The sequence below is a fragment of the Lontra canadensis genome, unplaced genomic scaffold (assembly GCF_010015895.1).
Source record: "Lontra canadensis isolate GAN:19392208 unplaced genomic scaffold, GSC_riverotter_1.0 scaffold63, whole genome shotgun sequence".
Classification (NCBI taxonomy): domain Eukaryota; kingdom Metazoa; phylum Chordata; class Mammalia; order Carnivora; family Mustelidae; genus Lontra; species Lontra canadensis.
In genome coordinates this window covers 672400-692500 of record NW_022631057.1, presented here as the reverse complement: position 1 = coordinate 692500, position 20101 = coordinate 672400, and the positions used below count along the sequence as shown (strand labels likewise).

The 20101-nt window shown below is 43.6% G+C and overlaps 1 protein-coding gene across 2 annotated transcripts in view; it reads left to right on the top strand.

Annotated features, from left to right (window-relative positions):
• HHAT (hedgehog acyltransferase) overlaps positions 1-20101 on the top strand; it is a 320626-nt gene that overhangs the window by 256756 nt on the left and 43769 nt on the right. For both annotated transcript variants that reach the window (XM_032878104.1, XM_032878103.1), the window contains exon 11: positions 643-787. In XM_032878104.1, the coding sequence (XP_032733995.1) occupies positions 643-787 (145 nt within the window). The remainder of the gene's footprint in view (positions 1-642; positions 788-20101) is intronic.

The following is a 20101-nucleotide window of genomic DNA, read 5'->3' as shown; positions in this document are numbered from 1 at the left end:
AATTAAGGCTTGTCTTGCTTTATGCAATCCCCAAGAAGACATTAAAAGGGGAGGAAAAAATACAGTGAAGACCTCAGATGGATGAGCAGAGTTCTTTACCGTCGGTGTTGGAAGCCTCCTCTCCAATTCCTGCATATTCGGATGCTGTGGCAGGTTCTCTCCCCATGGGCCATGTCCCCTGAGCTCTGATTCCCAGAAGGACAGTGGCTTGTGCTGATTCTCCTGCACCCTCGTAGTGGTGGGTCGGATTGACAGGGTGGCTTCCCAGAAGATCACCCTGATCTTGACCTCATGACAGGGAGTTGTGCAGGTTGTCAGGGAGCGCTCCCGGCCCTGCAGGTCTGCACACAGAGAACATGTGGAGGCATTGCAGCCACATCTGAGCTAGCTTCAGTGCTTGTGTCACACACATCAGGGGGGAGCCCGTTGGGCAGGAGGAAGAACAAGTTGGGGGTTTGTCGCCACTTTCCTTAGACCAGAGTGTTCCTGTCACAGGAATAGAGGTTTTAAGAACAGCTGAAGTCACGGCCTTGCTTGGGCTCTGGGTTGAGTATCCTGGGCAGGTGCCTGCCGAGGGCCAGGAGGCACCTCAGCACTGCTTTCCTGCCCCCTCGATGAGACACTTCCTGTCTTTTCCCACAGGTCCAGTTCCTCTCCCCACAAGCCCGCCGTCGATTTCACGCCGCCCTTGCGTCTTGTTCCACCTCCATGCTGATCCTGTCCAACCTGGTGTTTCTTGGGGGCAGCCAAGTGGGAAAAATCTACTGGAACAGGATCTTCGTACAAGGTAAGTTGCCCGATGGCGCTGTTTTCGTCCATTTCTTGTTTCCTGCGTATGCTGTTGGTACCTTGAATGAGTTAAGGGGGAAGTGTTATTTGTTCTGTTCATGGTATGTGACCCTTGAAATACAAACCAGAAACAATGCCCTGTGTTGAGCTGTATCTTTCAGGGTCCCCTCCTTTGCTGTACCTCTTATCTAGCACATGCGACAGTGAGCTTGAAAAGGTACTGTCCCAACTCTCCCAAACTCTACCTTTGCCTTCTGCTAAGTTACTCCTCTGGTTTTGTTTTGTTTTGTTTTTAAAGACTTTATTTATTTATTTGACACACAGAGAGAGAGATCACAAGTAGGCAGAGAGGCAGGGAGAGAGAGAGGAAGGGAAGCAGGCTCCCTGCTGAGAGGGAGAGCCCGATGTGGGACTCGATCCCAGGACCCTGAGATCATGACCTGAGCTGAAGGCAGAGGCTTAACCCACTGAGCCATCCAGGCGCCCCACTCCTCTGGTTTTTAAAATGTCTCCCAATCTTCCTTCCTCATCATCCCAGCCTTCAGTATACTGCGGAGTCTAACCTTGCTTCATTTCCACTCTGAGTGTCTTGCCAGGGAAGGTCCTAGAAGTCCCACTGTGCTCCCTTGCAGCTATGGCCACGGCACCTGGGTTTGCCATGGCTCTTCGTTGTGGACGTTTCTGTCTGAGCGCTGGGATGCCAGCAGTAGTGGTCAGCCTCATGGTTTACTGTGCATTAGGTGGCATGTCCCAGTGTCTACAGCAAAGCCACACATGCAGCAGGTCAAATGCTAGTCTCTGGGAATTGCTATGAAAATTGCATTCAGAATCAAGCATCATTGATTGATGGGCCCCACTTCCTTTGGGCTGGAGCTAGGAGTTCTATCACAGCCTTAGAAGAATCGGGAGAGTGGGAGCTGCTGGTATGCATGTTGGCAGTTCACTGGTGGTGAAAAGCAAAGGTTCCCTGTTCTGTTTCCCTGCCCAGTGATGGGGTTTTGTGCCTCTGGTTTGTGAAGTTTTGCTAAGCAGCAGTGACGTGACTACATGGCTGGGTTATCGTCTCTACATCTGGGTCCCTGAGGGGTTGGCGGTGCTTTCACTGCATCTTTTCTCGTACTGGATGTAACCCTGGTATAGCTGCATGATCCCAGAATACCACATCACAAGTCTGAAGCGTGGCAGCTTGGGGGAGCCAGGCTCATGGAGGTCACGGGAGAGCCCCCATACGCTTTCCTCGTCATCACAAACCTCTCTTTGATCTTGCCTTCTGAGAAATGTCTTAGCCAGTGGTTCCTGAAGAGACAATGTGCTTTTTTTTTTTTTTTTTAGATTTTATTTATTTGACAGGCAGAGATCACAAGTGGAGAGGCAGGCAGAGAGAGAGGGGGAAGCAGGCTCCCCACTGAGCAGAGAGCCCAGTTCGGGGCTTGATCCCAGGACCGTGAGATCATGACCTGAGCCGAAGACAGAGGTTTTAACCCATTGAGCCACCCAGGTGCCCCGACAATGTGCTTTTTAAGTGGAAGCCGTCCTTTAATAAAGATGGAAGCTAATGGGTGCAGAAGAGCTGAAGATTAAAAAACACTCCTCATCATGGGCGGTGGTGTCTTACTTTTCTTGCCTCCCCCAATGTAGCATGATGCCAAGAACACTGTGACTTGGGGGAAAATGTTGACTTGGGGTTTGCTGGTCACATGAGCAAGAAGGCTCCAGTCTTTGCTTCAGGAAATCAAACATCAGGTGTTTGCTACTTCCAAGGCACTGAGACTAGAGAATTAAAAGTGAAGCACACACATGTAGGAGCCAACATGCAAACAGAAACATGTCCACAGACTGAGGTAGCTGTTGTGCTACGTGTGTGAGTGCATTGCTAGAGGTCACAAGACAAAGTGGCTGCCTTCCCACAAAGGTTGGATCTCACAGAAGAGGTGGCATTGGAATTGGAGGTTTGTTTTTTGTTTTTTGTTTTTAAGATTTTATTTATTTATTTGACAGAGCACAAGCAGGGAGAGCAGCAGGCAGAGGGAGAGGGAGAAGTAGGCTCTCTACTGAGCTGGGAGCCTGATGCGGGGCTCAATCCTAGGACCCTGGGATCACGACCTGAGCCGAAGGCAGACGCTTAACTGACTGAGCCACGTAGGTGCCCCTGGAATTGGAGTTTTGAGCATTAAGTAGGAACTTTCCAGGTGGAAAAGGCAGGGATATGGGGGTAATTAGCACTAGCTGCTCTGTCAGGTCGTTCTAAACTCTCAGGGTTTTTCTTCCCCACAGAAGTTTGTTCTTCTCACTGTTCAGTGCAGGTCCAGTGGCTTTTTCTAGGCAATGACTCCAGGACCTAGTATGTTTCTATTTGATTCTTTGCTGTCCTGACCTGGCCTAAGGGAGGGGATGAGAACACGGGGAGGTGCACAAGTGCCACACAAGATTTCTGCTCATGTTCCACTGGCCAGAATGAGTCATGTGACCAAAAAAGTACAGGGTCGCAAGATGTGGGGAAGTACACAGATATTAGTAGGTTATGGCCCAGGAGGAGAGGGGACATGGGGCAACTTGGAGGTGCCCAAGAGGCAGTTAAAAATGTGAGTTAGACTATGAAAAATAGCATAGAGTTTCATCAAGAAATTAAAATAGAGAAACCGTATGATCCACTACTGGAAATTTACCCAAAGAAAATGAAAACACTAGTTGGAAAAGTAGGTGTACCCCTGTGTTCATGGTAGCATTATTTACAATTGCCAAGATATGGAAGTGACCTAAGTGTCCATCAACAGATGGTTGGATAAAAAGATACAGTACATATAAACAACGGAATATTAGCCATAAAAAGTCATCTTGTTATTTATGACATGGATGGACTTAGGGTATCATGTGAGGTGAAATACTCAGACAAAGAAGGGCAAATACCATGAGATTTCACTTATATGTAGAATCTGAAAAAAACAAACAAAACCAGAAATAGACTTGTAAATGCAGAGAACAAACTGGTGGTTGCCACAGGGGAAAGGGGTTTGGGGGATGGGCGAAATAGGTGATGGGAATTAAGAAACCCAAACTTTCAGTTATGAAATAAGTAAGTCACAGAGATGAAAAACATAGCATAGGAAAACACAGTTAATATGTATTATAATAGCATCATATGGAGGCAGACGGTAGCTATACTTATTGTGGTGAACACAGTATAGTGTACAGAATTGTTGAATAACTGTGTTGTGCATCTGAAACTAATATAACATTGCATGTCAACTACACTTAAATAATATCTTTTTTTAAATGTGAGTTACAGTTGGAGAGGATGGAACTAAGAGTTGTGGGAGTCACGGGCATAACGGCAGGTGAGGTCATGGGAGTGGATACAGTTAGAAGGGAGCAGGGTGGAAGATGGCTCCTGGCCATGCTGACCTTTATAGGGGCAGAGGAGAGATGGCAGCTGGAAGATTTTTTTTCTGTTTCTCAAAGGCATCAAGATTGAAGCATCATTTGCCCTCTGGAGCTAACAGCTGGCACACAGGGTTCAGGGCTCTGAGAAAACCCGTATGCTTCTGCCAAGGGGGTCCTGCTGTGGCCCATGACTGGATCTATCCTTAGAGCCAGGTGCCTGAGTCCTGGAGACCAAATTTCCAAATATGGAGAGCTCTAGGGAAGCATTTTTCTCTGGGTTCTCGGGCCAGGGAAGCTCAGCTTAGGAGGCATTTAGTGTGTCAGAGATTCTTTTAGTAAGCCTGGTCCCATCTTCATCAGTCTGTCCCCTGGGCCCCCTGAGTCAGGGAATGTCTCCTGGGGATTTGACAGTTGCCTCATTTGTCTGTTCCCCACTGTGGGTCTTTGTCTCTGAGTGAATTTCAGTATCTCCTGGAGGAAAGTAAACCAGATGATGCCAAATCCCCCATCCTTGAGGACTCTAGGTTTCTCTTCATAACCAATTTGATTGACTTGATAGAAGGTTAGTATGACTATTCATGTTTGGGCACAAAAAATTCTAATGAGCTTATAGGATGCTTGCTCATACTCTGCTGGGGGTATTACACTAGCTTTCTAAAATTAAAAAAAAAAATCTGAATTCTGAAACTCCTCTGGCCCCAGCGGTTTTGGATATGGGATTACTGTACTATACATGTAGCTGCTGATGAATGACTCAGGTCTTTAACAGCCTGGTTGTCTGTGGCCTCTTCCTTCAGCCACATGGAACCTGCTGGTCCACGACCCACGTCTGCTTGCTGAGGAACGTGCAGTGCAGTGAGTGAGGGGAGAGTTCAAGCTCATATGAGATTCCCAGGTTTAATGGGAAGGTGGCCCTTCCCTGGGGGAAGTCAGCCTGTCCCTGTGCACCTTGATCCTTGATGGACTGGGACCTGCTGCAATGACAGGAGCTGGTAGCAGGTGTCCTTCTAACAGCAATTGCCTTGGTGAGTCCTGGAAGAACTGAGAGGGGGACAGCCAGGTGTCTGAGGCTAGGGCTTATAGAAGAGATTGCAAATTCCACCCCCTCCCATACAGTGGAGGGGCTGAGAAGATACCAAAGGGCTAGTTCTCAGGGATGCTGAGGGGGCTAGTTCTCAGGGAGCCTCTTACTGTATCACTGATATCCCTGGAAGCATCTCATGAGTAGTCTGAAGGAGTTGTCTTCAGTTCACTCTCTCCCTACCTTGGTGCAGCTCTGTTTGCTGGAAGGTACAAAGCTTGTCTTAGTAGTGTATGTAAACATCTCTAGCCTGTTCTCTATGGGGTTGGTGAGAGCAGGCTGTAAAACCAGACCCTTTCCTTTCTGCTGTGCATAGTGCCCCACTGCCCAGAACAGTGGACCATGCCAGCCAAGGGTTGGGAATGCTGGGCGGCCTTTTGAGGGCTCTGGGATGCATCACACACAAATCATTATCAAGTGTTTTCTCTGCTGCAGAGGTTGGAGAAGTAATGTTCAATTAATTGTGGAAGATAAGAATCTATATGTTTGCCTTTAAATAAAAAAGTCCCAAAACTTGTGTTATTGAAATTTACTTCTAGCAGCTTGAGGAATGTGAATGTTTGGGCCTCAGATATTTAAGGAGCTTAGTTGGCTCAAGGGATCTGAGAAGGATGTGGTCTGGGAATTTGGTCCCCAGGCCTGTTCTTGGAGGGACCCCACTATGTGATGTTTTGTGGAGGCAAACTCAGATTGCTTCTTTCAAAAGCATCTGTTGATGGAAAAGAGTGCTATTGTGTCAGCCTGAAATCCTTGATATTGAAATATAAATTTATCTTTTGAACAAGCAGATGATGACTGCTTTATAACTCAGAAATATCAGTGAGCTCTAACTCCCAAGTCTGTAAGATCAAGTTCTATAAACCAGTTGTGTCTCAAGCATCCTCACTGTGCCCTGTAGTCCTGTGACAGCAGGGGAGAAAAGGTGTTCAGCAGGGATCGGTAGATATTGGGAATATATCTGGCTTTGAGGAGGCCATGGGCTTTATCAGTGTTGTTTGGGTGCAGGGTAGTGTTCTTCTGGAAGGACCATCCACTTTCCTTAGCAGTAGACACAGGCTCCATAAAAAATGGACTTAATCATTTCCCAGGAAGTGGGTTTTGCAGTGCTAGGAGTTTGGTAGAGGCATGGCATCCTCCAAACATTCTCCTGCCTGACTCCTCATTACACACCCACCCACCCACACACACACACATTTACACTCGCACACTCCCTCCTTTTGTTGCCTGATCTAGTTAGGCAAACTCTATCTCAGCACTTAGTTCCCAGAGTGGCCCTGTGCCAAGGCAAGGAGAATTTGTTTTTTTCCCCTCCAGATTGCAATGAGAGAGGAACTAGTAATTATTTAATGCAGGTCAGAACCTTTACACTCCCCATATTCGCTTACTGTTTCTAGCTGAGAGAGGAGAAAGTATATTTTCTTCCTGATTACTAGCTTGTCCAGGTAGTTTATTTGTCTCCTGACTCAGATGACTCTGGACAGGCATTTTATTTAAAGCTGAACTGGGGTATCGCACTGGAAATTCAGGAAGGCTGTGGTTAAATAGACGCTCATTCCCCTCACATCTTGTTAAGTTCTTGGGACTAAAATTTCATTTTTGATGAGAGAAGACAGGTGGCAGTCATCAGCGTCTCGGGGCCTTCCCCTGTGATTACGTTGTCTTGCTATCTTTAGTAGCCTTTACCTTCACAGGGAGTTTCTTTTGCTCCAATGGATTCTGCTTCTGCCTCACTGGATCCCCTGCAAGTTCCAGAAGAGTTAGAGGAGCAGGAGCTTCCCGCCCACTGTACTAGTGGTACACTTGATACATAGATACAGGTTGTACGGTTTATCCTTGGTTGCACAGTAGTCCATTTATGGCCATTCTTGGAATCTGAATTTCAAGACTTTCAGAGGTCTTGGTTTCTTTCTTCCCCTTCCTTCCTCTCTCTCTTTCTCTCTTTCTTTCTTTCTTTCTTTCCTTCCTTCCTTCCTTTCCTTCCTTCCTTCCTTCCTTCCTCTCTCTTTCTTGGTTTTATTTTTCTTTTTCTTTCTTCCTTCCTTCCTTTCTTTCTTTCTTTCCTTCCTTCCTTCCTTCCTTCCTCTCTCTTTCTTTCTTGGTTTTATTTATCTTTCTTTCTTTCTTTCTTTCCTTCCTCTCTCTCTCTTTCTTGGTTTTATTTATTTATCTTTCTTCCTTTCTTTCTTTCCTTCCTTCCTTCCTCTCTCTTTCTTTCTTTCTTGGTTTTACTTATTTACTTTTCAGAGAGAGAGAGAGAGAGAGCACAAGCAGGGGGTAGTGCCAGGCAGCGGGAGAAGCAGGCTCCCCGCTGAGCAGAGAGCCCGATATGGGACTCAATCCCAGGACTCTGGGATCATGACCTGAGCAAAAGGCAGGTGCTTAACTGACTGAGCCACAAGGTCTGAGCAAACCAGGTCTTGGTTTCTTCTTTACTCTGTGCCATGTGGCCACCCAGATGGCTTGGGCAGGGGTACTTCAGGCCAAGTCACTAGGTGTAGGACACAAGAAATAGTGAGTGGGCGTTCTTATCCAACAGTCCTCCTGGGGTTAAAGCGGAGGGAATTTCTAAAATATCTACGAAGGAATTTCAATCATAGTACATTTAAATAGTACTTTCTGTGAGGTTGTAGGAAACGTTTTTTTGTTAACTAGGAGTTTCTGTGAATTCATTTGGGAAGAGTTTTATGGAATATGGAAACATTTTAAATTAGTCTTTAAATAGAATATCACGGAAAGACTAGGAGAATTTAGACACTGTTAATCAAATAAAAATAATTTTGACTTTTGCTATATTATTAGCATGTAATATTTGAAGTCTCTACTTCTCACTGGCTCCAATCCACCTGCCCCCAATCATACATGTGCAGGGTGATATTCTAAAGTATATTACAATCAAATCATTATGTTATATACCTTAAAATAATACAATTTTATATGCCAATCATATCTCAGTAAAACTGGGGGGGGAGGAAAAAAGGTTTATTACAAATATGTTAGTAGAAATTAAAATCAAACCAAAATAATTTTAAAAATTTAAGTAAGTCCCCTTCATTCTCTAACTGTGCATCTAGCTGCTCACCACATATCTATATTTACTATATATGAGGGTGTCTGCAGCAGGATTCCCAGCCCTGTACTCTAAGGCCCACACCAGGAAATCTCTTGGGATTTCAGTGCATACATGGTTTCCAAAATGAACCACACATCCTAGAATTTATGTTATTAATTTATTTGACTGCTTATTGCAATTACTGTTACACCTTCTGCTATGGGGGTAGAAATAGTTCAGCACCAGCTGGGCCAAGCACCTGCTGGATGCAGATAAAAGCTCTTTTACCCACTGCTTCAGGAACCACTGCCTTATGCAAAGATAAAATCTGAAATGGTAACTATTCTAGTCTTTATCACATGTACCAGTAGCCAAGAGACCCTGTTTACCACACTGTCTCCACCAGTCACTACTGAGCATTTGTTAAAGGTACTAAAAAATTTAGTGTATGTAATGTGGAATTTAATAACATTTTGTAACAAAGTTCTGCAAGAACTACCATCACCAGGTGTCTCAGGTCTGGGACAAATTCTTTCGTGCAGCAGGACCCATTGCCAGGTTTGTTTCCCTTTACCATTGCCCTGGGCACTGACCAACTGCTTTCTGCCACCACCTGCATTTGTTTGCTATGGTTGCTGTAACAAATCATTACAAATTGGATGCCCTAAAGCAATATAAATCTATCTCTCACTATTCTAGATGCCAGAAATCTGAATTCAGTCTGGCTGGACCAAAGTCAAAGTGTTGGCAAGACTGGTTTCTTCTGGAGGCTCTAGGGTAGAATCTCTTTCTTTGCCTTTTCCAACTTCCAGAGGCTGCCTGCATCCCTTGGTTCATGGTTGACCTTCCTCCTCTTCGAACTTCTCTCTCTGTTCCACTATTTCCGTCCTCACCATGTCTTCTGATTCCTTGTGTCTCTCTTATAAGGAATCTATGGTTACATCTGACCCACCTGGATAATCCAGGATAATCTTCCCATATCCAGATCCTTAACTTGATCATATCTGCAAAGTCCTTTTTACCAAGTAAGGTAAGCTTCATGAGTTTCAGAGATGAGGGCATAGTCATCTCTGGAGGAGCCATTATTTATTCTGGAATAGCACAATAAGGTAACAGCCGTGATCAAACAGAACAGCCTTTCTGTGGCACCACTGTGATAGATTCTTCCTAAAGAGTTTTGATTTTAAAATGGCAAATTGGATATGCCACTAGCACCATTAAAAAGAGTATCAGCCTGTAAAAAGAAATGGTACTTGAATTTCTAGAAGTATACATGTAAGGTTTGTCATCTTGAAGGTATTTAGAAAGCCATATAGGGGAAAACAACAGCTTTGCCTGCTCAGCCCAGTTCCCCATTTCCTGGGAACAAAGCTCTCCCATGCCACTCTAAATCTGTGCCATCCTTATGGGGCTCACACTACATCTGAGATCTTGGGTCAGCGTGTGACCAGGACTGGCCAGTCAGTATGGTCCATCTCCCCATGCAGAGAAATTCCAGAGTTTCTGTTGGAACTTGTGAGGAAGGAAAAACATTTATTTTTTAAAAAATTTTATTATGTTATGTTAGTCACCATACAGTGCATCATTAATTTTTGATGTAGTGTTCCATGATTCATTGTTTGTGTATAACACCCAGTGCTCCATGTAATACGTGCCCTCCTTGATACCCATCACCAGGCTCACCAATCACCCCATCCACCTCCCTTCTAAAACCCTCAGTTTGTTTCCCGGAGTCTATAGTCTCTCATGGCTCATCTCCCCCTCCAATTTCTTCCCCTTCATTTTCTCCTTCCTTCTCCCAACGTTCTCCATGCTATTCCTTATGTTCCACAAATAAGTGAAACCATATGATAACTGACTTTCTCTGCTTATTTCACTGAGCATAATCTCCTCCAGTCCCATACATGTTGATGCAAAAGTTGGATATTCATCCTTTCTGATGGCTGTGTAATATTCCATTGTATAATATGGACCACATCTTCTTTACCCATTTGTCTGTTGAAGGATGTCTTGGCTCTCTCCACAGTTTGGTTATTGTGGACATTGCTGCTATGAACACTGGGGTACATATGGTCCTTCTTTTCACTACATCTGTATACTCAGTAGTGCAATTCCTGGGTCATAGGGTAGTTCTGTTTTTAATTTTTTGAGGGACCTCCATACTGTTTTTCAAAGTGGCTGTACCAACTTGCATTCCCACCAACAGTGTAAGAGGGGTCCCCTTTCTCCACAACTTCTCCAATGTTTGTTGTTTCTTGCCTTGTCAGTTTTTGCCATTCTAACTGGTATAAGGTGGAAAAACATTCTTTCCTTTGCTGTTGTGGAAGTGTCAGAACATTGGGCAGAGCTCCTGGCAGCCCTCTTGCCACCACCAGTGAGAGCCAAGTAGCAAGGAAAGCCAACTCCAAGGAAAGCAGAGCTGCATGTTGGATGATACGGTTTTGAGACAACCCACTGCCACATATTTTTAAGGCCCTGAATCCAGGAGTTCTTGAAGCTAACATATCTATGTACTTTCCAGTTATAGGAACTTATTTTGGCTTTTTTTTTTTTTCACTCAACTTATGTTGGGAGACAGCTCTCTAGGTTTCTTTTGTGTTTGTGCATATCCTTTTGGCTCTCTTTCAGACCCTATTTCCAAGACTATTTGTATAACAAATATCTCTAGAAAATGGAAACTGTATCTTTCTCCAAAGTAAAGGGTATTTGTTTACCATTCAGTATAATAAAGATAATATAACAATTCAGTATAATAAAGATAATGTACTTCTTTGGGACAAAAGTCAGACCGGTTTACTGCTCATTATAAAATATTTGGATTTCCTAAGCCTGGGTTTATCTCCTATAATGACATAGCTCACTGCCTGTGCAGGCATCACCTGGCCCTCTTTGCATTGCATTGTGGGATGAGGGGCTCAGGGAAATGGCACAAATGCTCTGGCTACTGTTATTGCTGTGAGTAATAAAGTCCTTCATCTGTGACCCAAGAGTCTTGTGTCTTCTGCCAGCATCCTGAAATTGTGACAAGCTGATTTGTTATTTTACGAGTAGGGTAAAATCTCCGACCCTTCACAGTCTGCCAATCCAGTCTGGTTGGGTTTCTGTTACTTGTAACCAAAGCAGCCTGATTAATGTAGATTAACCTAAAAAAAATGTAGGTAGAACATACCAGTCTGACAGGTTCTTAAGGGAAGGATACTTGGGGAGATTTTTTATATTGAATCATTTTTTCACAGAACCATTTTGGCTCCTGTTCTTCCTAATAAAGAAACTTTGGAAATTTGTATGCCCTGTTATGCTTTTTAATGTCGGCATCTAAATTCTTCTATTAGAAGTTTAAATAAATATAAAAGATCTCATTTTTGATGTAATATGAATATCAGTATTTAAAAATAAAACCGATACCCTTAAATAATATAGATTATAAGTAATCTAGTGTTTTGCTATTCACCACCTATATTTAAAAACATATATGGGCAAGTTCTTCTTTCACAGTGATAGTTCCTTGATCTATTTGTATTTCATTTTTCCCACAGAATTTTGTCTTGTTTAAAAGTTCTTCCTTTTTCAGCTATCTTACTTCTCTGTAGCGTTGTTGTGTTGTTTGCTTTTCAATTACTATAAGGCTAGAAACGTAAACATTTCTCCTAGATTGAGTCATTATTACAATTATGATTAGTGCATAACACAAAGTACAAAAATGATAACAATGATAAGTAATTATTAAACCTAAAATGTAAAATTTATTAGAAATGCATTTTTATTGAGGTGGATAATGTAAGAATTTGTGGTTATTTGAGTAAAGGAATTGTGTAATTATCCCTTTATTTTGTCCCTCTTTTTTCAAGCTTTTTTTTTTTTTAAAAAGATTTTATTTATTTGAGAGAGAGAGAGAGAGAGCATGAAAGGGGCGAGGGGCAGAGGGAAAAGCCGGCTCCCTGATGAGCAGAGGGCCCAATGTGGGACTCGATCCTGGGACTCCAGGATCATGACCTGAGCCAAAGGCAGTTGCCCAACCAACTGAGCCACACAGGTGCCCTTTTTTCAAGCTTTTGATTAAAATATAACATAGCCCAGAAACATGTACATATCATAAGAATTTTCTCTAAGTGAACACACATGTGTAACTGGTGCCTAAATGTCCCTTCTTATGACTCTACCTATTACTACCTGCCCTAGGTGACCACTATTCTGACTTCTAAATGTTCATCTTTTGTTATAGAGCTTGTTTCTTTTTAAAATATGTATATAAATAGAATCACATACTATGTATTCTTTTTTTTTAAGTCTTTTTTTAAACTTTTTAAAAAATTAACATATAATATATTATTTGCTTTGGGGTACAGGTCTGTGAATCATCAGTCTTACATAATTCACAACACTCACCATAGCACATGCCCTCCCCAATGTCCATCACCCAGCCGCCCTACCCCTCTCCCCCACTCCCCCAGCAACCCTCAGTTTGTTTCCTGAGATTAAGAGTCTCTTATGGTTTGTCTCCCTCCCCAGTACCATCTTGTTTCATTTTTCCCTCCCTACCCCCATTACCCCCTAACCTGCCTCTCAAATTCCTCATATCAGAGAGATCATATGATAATTGTCTTTCTCTAATTGACTTATTTTGCTTAGCATAATACCCTCTAGTTCCATCCCCATTGTTGCAAAAATGCTAAGATTTTGGTTTTTTTGATGACTGCATAGTATTCCATTGTATATACATATACCACATCTTCTTTATCCATTCATCTGTTGATGGACATCTAGGTTCTTTCCATAGTTTGGCTATTGTGGACATTGTGCTATAAACATTCGGGTGCACGTGTCCCTTCGGATCACTACGTTTGTATCTTTAGCTTAAATATCCAGTAGTGTGATTGCTGGATAGCTCTATTTTCCAATTTTTTGAGGAGCCTCTATATTGTTTTCCAGACATACTATGTATTCTTTTGTGTCAAACTTCTTTTGCCCATTATCACGTTGAGAGATTCATCCATATTTTTTAATGTGGTTATAGATTTTTCCTGCTTAGTACTGTAACATATACCTTTGTGAACATGTTACAATTCATTTCTCTGTTCCATTGTTGATGAACATAGCAGCTGTTAGCTCCTCTGAGCAGATTGATGACCTATGATGAAACTATGTACACATTTTTGTTGGGTGTACACCTGAGAATGGGATTGCTGTATCACCCACTATATATACATTCTGCTTTCTTAGACACCACCAAACAGTTTCACAGAATGTTTTACCAATTCCCTTGAGGATTTTGCACCCTGGAACAATATCCTGAGGTAACATAAGGATAAGGGAAAAGCTTATCTTTCCTTTGTAAGGTGGGATAAAAGATATGAGAGAAGAAAGAAAAGGAGAACCTTAACCTTAGGTTAATTTTTGGAGAAGAATGTGTGTGTGTGTGTGTGTGTGTGTGTGTGTAGTTATACTATTTGTATAATTATAACTATTGTTTTATATACATAGATACACAGAATCAATCTGGTAATCAATTCTTTTTTTTAAAATATTTTATTTATTTATTTGACAGAGAGAGAGACAGCGCAAGAGAGGGAACACAAGTAGAGGGAATAGGAGAGGGAGAAGCAGGCTTCCTGCAGAGCAGGGAGCCCAATGTGGAACTAGTTCCCAGGACCCTGGGATCATGACCTGAGCCAAAGGAAGACACTCAACAACTGAGCTACCCAGGTGCCCTGGAAATTAATTCTTCTAAGCTTATCCATGTTGCTTATACTTGGAGAAGTCGTGCTGTAACCCTAGTGGTATGCATAACTCAGTGTGATGAGTAGTGCCATGTAGGGGAGAGAAGGTCACGGTCACTTCATAGTCTTTATTCCTGCCTGAAGGAAAGGAGTGTTGATCTGTAGTGGACCCTGGTTGGTGGGGTTAGCATGTATCCTTTAGCCACTGCTGCGAACAAACCACCACAAAATGTAATAGTTTAAAAGAAGAAGTACTGTTCAGCTCATGAGTCTGTCAGTTTGGGGACTGGCTGGTCTCAGATAGCGTCAGGCCTACATGTGTGGGTCAGCCGTGGGTTGACTTTAGCGGGGCTTTCACAATTCTTTGGCCTTGGCTGGGATGAACTGATGGAGTCCGCTGCTCTGTGTTGGTGACTTATCCTCCAGCAGACTGGTCCAGGCTCGTTCACATGGCAGTCCTCACAGTTCAAGAGGGAGCAGAAAGTGTGCAAGGACTTTCAGGCTTAGGCTTGGAACTGGCACCCTATCACTTCTGCATTCTTTTGACCAAAGCATGTCATAAAGCTAGTCCAAGTTCATGGGAGGGGCAACAGACTCCATCTCCTGGTGGGAGGAGCTGTGCTCTCGTTTTGTGAAGGACTGATACAGGAATATCATGGAGTGTGACTGTTTTTGCAGTCTGTCTCAGCTGTGTATTCAGAGGGGACAGACAGCAGGCACAATAGGGTGACTGTTGGGATGATTCCCTGAGCCTGGAGAGGTACCACTGTGGTCCCATTTTGCCATCTCTTCCCTTGGCCTCTTCTCTTGTAGCCATTTCTCCCCTGCTTTTTTCCCCCTTCAGAAGCTTTCTCTGCACCAACCCCCCCACCCCTTGAGGTAGCTCCTATATTTTTGTTGTTTTGGCTGGTGAAGGCCCGGAGAGGGTCTGGGGCTAAGGCCTAGGCTAGCTCTACCTTGCAGTGAAGTAATCACAAACACCCTTACACGTGTGTGTGTGTGTGTGTGTGTGTGTGTGTGTGTGTACGTGTGTGTGTGTGTAGTATGCATACTGTGAAAATCTGGAACATTGGGAGTTTCAGGCTGGTCTAACCTAAAGGAGCTTCCGTGTGGTCCAGCCTGGCCATGTAGAGCTCTGCACAGGGTGTGGGGCCAGAGCCCAGCTAAAAAGCAAGTATTTCTTTGCTTTAAGTAGATGTCTAGGCTGCTTGGCATTTAGATTTTCCTCAGGTCTCTGACTAAATATTGCACAAAGCCCGTTAGTAGCATCAGCTGTTACTATCCTAACTGTTCATTGTTAATCAGTGTTCACTTTGCCAGCTCAGTTGACCTGCTTGGCAATCCTGTGAGGTAGTTCAGCAGAAGTTACCACAGTGTTACCCAGAGCTCTGAGGCTCAGAGAGGTTAGGAAACCTGTTCATTGTTACACAGCCAGTAAGCAGAGAGACCATGCGAGTCCCAGGCCTTTTGCGTCCAGGTCCCACATTCTTTATGTTATACTCTACTCTGGCATCTTGCCCTGTGAAGCCTGCATCAAGACAGGTGAGCACTGCTTTCACCTCAGAACATCTCTGGAGGCCATTGTCGGAGACACAGTCAGTGGTGCCTGACTCTTTGTTCTGTTCCTGGTACTTATCCTAGGGGGTCGGAGGGAGATGACAGGAATCAGACTTCCAGGTTCTCGGGCTGATAGGCCAGCCCATGGCCATAGGTGGGTTGGCCGCTAGCTGGTCTGCACCCGCAAACAACTGTTTTTATTCCGAGTTTGCTCAGTTGCTGCAGGGCTCTTGCTACCTGCTGAGTCAGCACTCAGGTGCTGGCTTTCCCTCTGGTAGGCTTACTCAGGTATTGCATTAGCTTGCTCACGAGCCCCTGTCTGGTATTAATCGCCCTCACTCAGGCTAGGAGAGCAGGGAAAGATCGTTTTGTTTGGGTGAGCTGTCTGAATTAACCAGAGAAAATGACCTCAGGATGGCGGTCATGAGAGCCAAAGGCCTGTACTACTTGCGCCCCGCTGAAAACGAAGGCCCAGACAGCAACGTGAGTGGCCTGTGGCTCTTCTGTTTGCAGTAAAGATCAGAAAGCAGAATCCAGAATTCAGAGGGACTAACTCGCCTCAGGAATTCTGTCCAGCACTGTGGTCACCTCTCTTGAGTGTAATTAAGGCCATCAAATAGTTCAGTGAATATCAGTGAATGAGAATGAAAACCACAGAAAAAAACTATTTATTGCCTCAAAATAAAGACAGAAACAAAAATGAGTCCTGTTTGTGAGTGCCTTGTTAAGTATGTCTCAGAATAGTTAATGGGTCAGAGGTCAGTGTCCACAGGCATTTGAGTCTCCCCGGGGCCATTTTTCCATCAACCGACTTCCAGTCCTGCCAGCAGCCATCCTGTTCACATCCCCTCTTGCTGAGTATTCTTTACAAGGGAAACCTCCTAAGAGAGTAAGATCTGGCGAAGGGGGTGCTGTGGTTGAGTTGTGTCTCCCCAGAAGATATGATGAAGTCCTAAACCCAGTATCTCAAAATTTGACTTTATTTGGAAATAGGGTCTTTACAGAGAGAATCACATTAAAATGAGACTGCTGGGGTGTGCCCTAATCCATATGACTGGTGTCCTTGTAAAGTGGGGAGATTTGGGCACAGAGACAGACATGCAGAGGGAAGATGTTCTGAAGCCATGGGGAAAGGAGGGCTGCAAGAAGACATGTGAAGCCTTGAAGCACCAGAAGCGGCAAGCAGCAGGGAGGGGACCTCCTCTGGAAGCCCCTTGAGGAAGCATGGCCCTGCCGACACCTTGCCTTTAGACTTCTGGCCTCCAGAAGGTTGACAGATTTCTGCTCAAGCCATTTTGTTTATGGTACTTTCTTATGGCCGCCCTGGGAAACTCATACAGGTTGTGTGGTGCAGGAAGGTGGCGGGATAAGTAATCGAGATGGGTTGGCAGTGACTTCTTCCCCACTTAGAGAAACGGAGCGGTTCAGAGCATGAGTCTAGAACTGGAAGGTCAGAACATTCTCTTTAAGCTAAGTCCATGCCTAATATTCATCTTCTCCTGTGGCCTCCTCTAACCCATGACATTGGTTATGCAGGAAGCAGCAGACAGAAATAGCTGATCTGGAATTATATGTCTCTCATGTTGGGCTGGCACACCAAGGCTGCTTGCGAAGTCAAGCAGGACTGACACCCACTTGGAAGTGGCCCAGCATCCAGCCTACCTGAGGCTTGAAGCCTCTCTTCCTGATGCAGACCTGAGTAGCATGATGGCAGCAGCCCTTTGCTCCCCTCTGTTCTTCCCTGGGTATCTGGGTATTGTCACACTCCAGCTGCTACCAGCTCTTGCCCAGAGAAGGAGGCAGCTACTAATTTTAGACCCATGGATGTCTCTAGGCAGTACATCTCAGGAATTTTCTTTATTCTTCTGGTGGCATTTTCTTGTGACCTTGAAGATGATAAACTGAGAAGATTCACCTTCTATCAGCAATGTAAAAGGGGAAATCTAATATTTTATTTTAAAGGTGATTGTCTTGCTGTGCTGTTAGAAGTCTTTAAGGCACTAGGAGTATGTACCAAAGGGAGTTACCTAAGACCTGTGGTTTTTGGAGAGAGAAGGAAACAGACAGCTGAGGGCTGAGGCAGGGGATAGAACACTGTTCCAGAGAACATTAGAGAGATGTATCTGGCTGCTGTGGGGAGGCCAAGCCACCCAGTGTATGACAGAGAAACATGGCGTTTGTTTGATTTCCCTCTCTCCAGTTGTCTCTTGACATATCGGGTAGAAGGAACGATTTTCATAGTCTTTGTTCCAAGTTGAGTCTCCCAAGTGAAAAAGTCTTTGAGTACATTTGTTGTAATGGACGAGAGCGGATCATTTGCATTCTGAGGGTTGCCAGTCACACAAAATAAAAAATATGTCAGATAGCATATTGGGCACTGTTGTGTGCTGACTTTCAAATGACAAATAGCCTATCAGTGGTCACATAAGCCTGTCTTGGGAGCCATACCTTTCCTAGGAAAGTCATTGTTTTTTACTAAGCTAGAAGAAACCAGGTAACTTTTAACATTAAAAAAATTGCTTCTAGTCCTGTCTTAACATTCTATTCATGTCCACATTTACCTATCCCTTACTTTTCTCATATTTGAAGCTTGCTTCTTGATTACTTTTTTCACTTCATGGTTGCCCCAACCAGATTGCTGGAGGGTTGGGTCATACCTTTTGCATTGTATAAAAAATGGCTATCATCAGTGAAGATTTTACTAAAAGAAGCAAAAGTACAGAGTAAGGAAATAAGAAATTGGGAAGCTTCTCAGCTTACCTGATTCAGGAGAAAGAGACACAGTGGTCAGGTGAGCATGGGTGAGACTAAATTCTTTTACAGAGAAAGTTCCTTGAAGGAGAGGGCCCCCCTGTATCCTGCCAATTGTTATACTGAGTGCTTAGGATACAGTGATAAGCAAACGTGGCAAAATGTGCCACAGTGTTTTGGGATGAGTAAGTATGAGACTTGAGGGATCGGTACAGCATGCACAAAACCATGAAGCCATAAAATTGCACATTGAAGAAACTGTAAGCATCTCAGGATCATGATAGGAAAGAAGCAAGACATGCTGTTGGTGAATGGGCTGATTGCAGCAGAAGCCTCCAGAAAGTTATGAAGACCATACTGTCATGCTGCAGAGTGTGGACTTCATTCTGAGTAGGCTGGGGAGGGATGCATCACAGAAAGATTTTTGCAAGAGAGTAACATGCTTCTGAGTTTTGAAAGATCTGTGTCGAGGTAATGTGGAGGCAGATTTGTAGAGGAGAGGTATTTAGAGCAGAGAGGCCAGTCAGGAGGCTTTGTGAGGTATGACAAGGGATGCTGACAAAGGACAGGAGAAGAAGTCTTCAGAATTATCTAAGTCTTCACAGTTTGTATAGTTTAATGGTTTTGGTACCTGAGAAGAACAAAAATACTTGAGGTTTATCTGCTATTTTTATAGATCAGTTAGATTAATTTCAGAATTTTGAACAAAAATTGACCACTACAGACTTCTCTGTTTCCTTACCTTTGCCTCGGAATTTGAGGGAATATGCAAATGTGTCAAAGAATGTGCCAAGGCAAAGAGGTGGTCTTTGTGGAGATAAGCAGCTTGCTCAGTAGACTGCTTGTATTAATACTTTTTCCAAGGCCAGTTCATCCTGGAAGGATCAAGGGTCATATGTTGTAGTTTCTTGTTCTTTGTGGGTATTTTTCAGATTTGTCTTTTATTACTTAGACATAGTAAGTATAGTTGCTTTATAACCTGTGCTTGATATTTTCAATATATTAAATCTGTATTTACATCTATTGTCTTCTTTTTGTGCTGGGTCTTACCCATAGCACCTCTTTCCTTATAGGCTTGGTTATCTTTGACTGTGTGCTACTCATTGTCTTCTGTAATTATATGTGGGGTCGAGGCCTACCATGAAGGTACCTTCCTCCAGACAAAATCTGTGCTTGTATCTGATAGATACCAGATGGGACTGATTCATGGTTATATTCTCTTAGGGAGAGATTCACTTCCTTCTCCCCCTCCCTTGAAAGAAGGAGGCTGTGTTGACATCTAGTTCACCCTTAACCTGTAGATGATTTGATGCCTTTTTCAGTCCCAACCTAATGTGCTTTTGTGATTTGCCTATTAGACTCCCTACTTTAAGCAGGCCCTAGAACTTTTCTCTGTTATCTTACCCCAAATATTGTAGCCCAGTCTGGAAAGACAAATGTTCTCATGACAAAAACATTTTTAAGAGCTTCCCTTGTCTCCCCTGGTTCTCATTTTCTCTTAGATTTTGGCCAGGAAATTCCTTACTGTTGTACAGAACATTGCCAACCTTTTGGAAAAAATTTAAAATATTTATCTAGCAATTGCAGTTTTTTTTTTCTTCTGGTGAGAATTTTTTCCTTCCAATTCCAGGGAGAATTGGTCCAAATAACTTAACTGCCATTGCCAGAAAGAGAAGTCTTCCTTAGATTCTGTAGAAATCCTGATTTTCCTTTGAGTCAAATATCATTTCAAACATCCAAGAAATGACAATATCCTTCAAATATAACCAGAAGGCA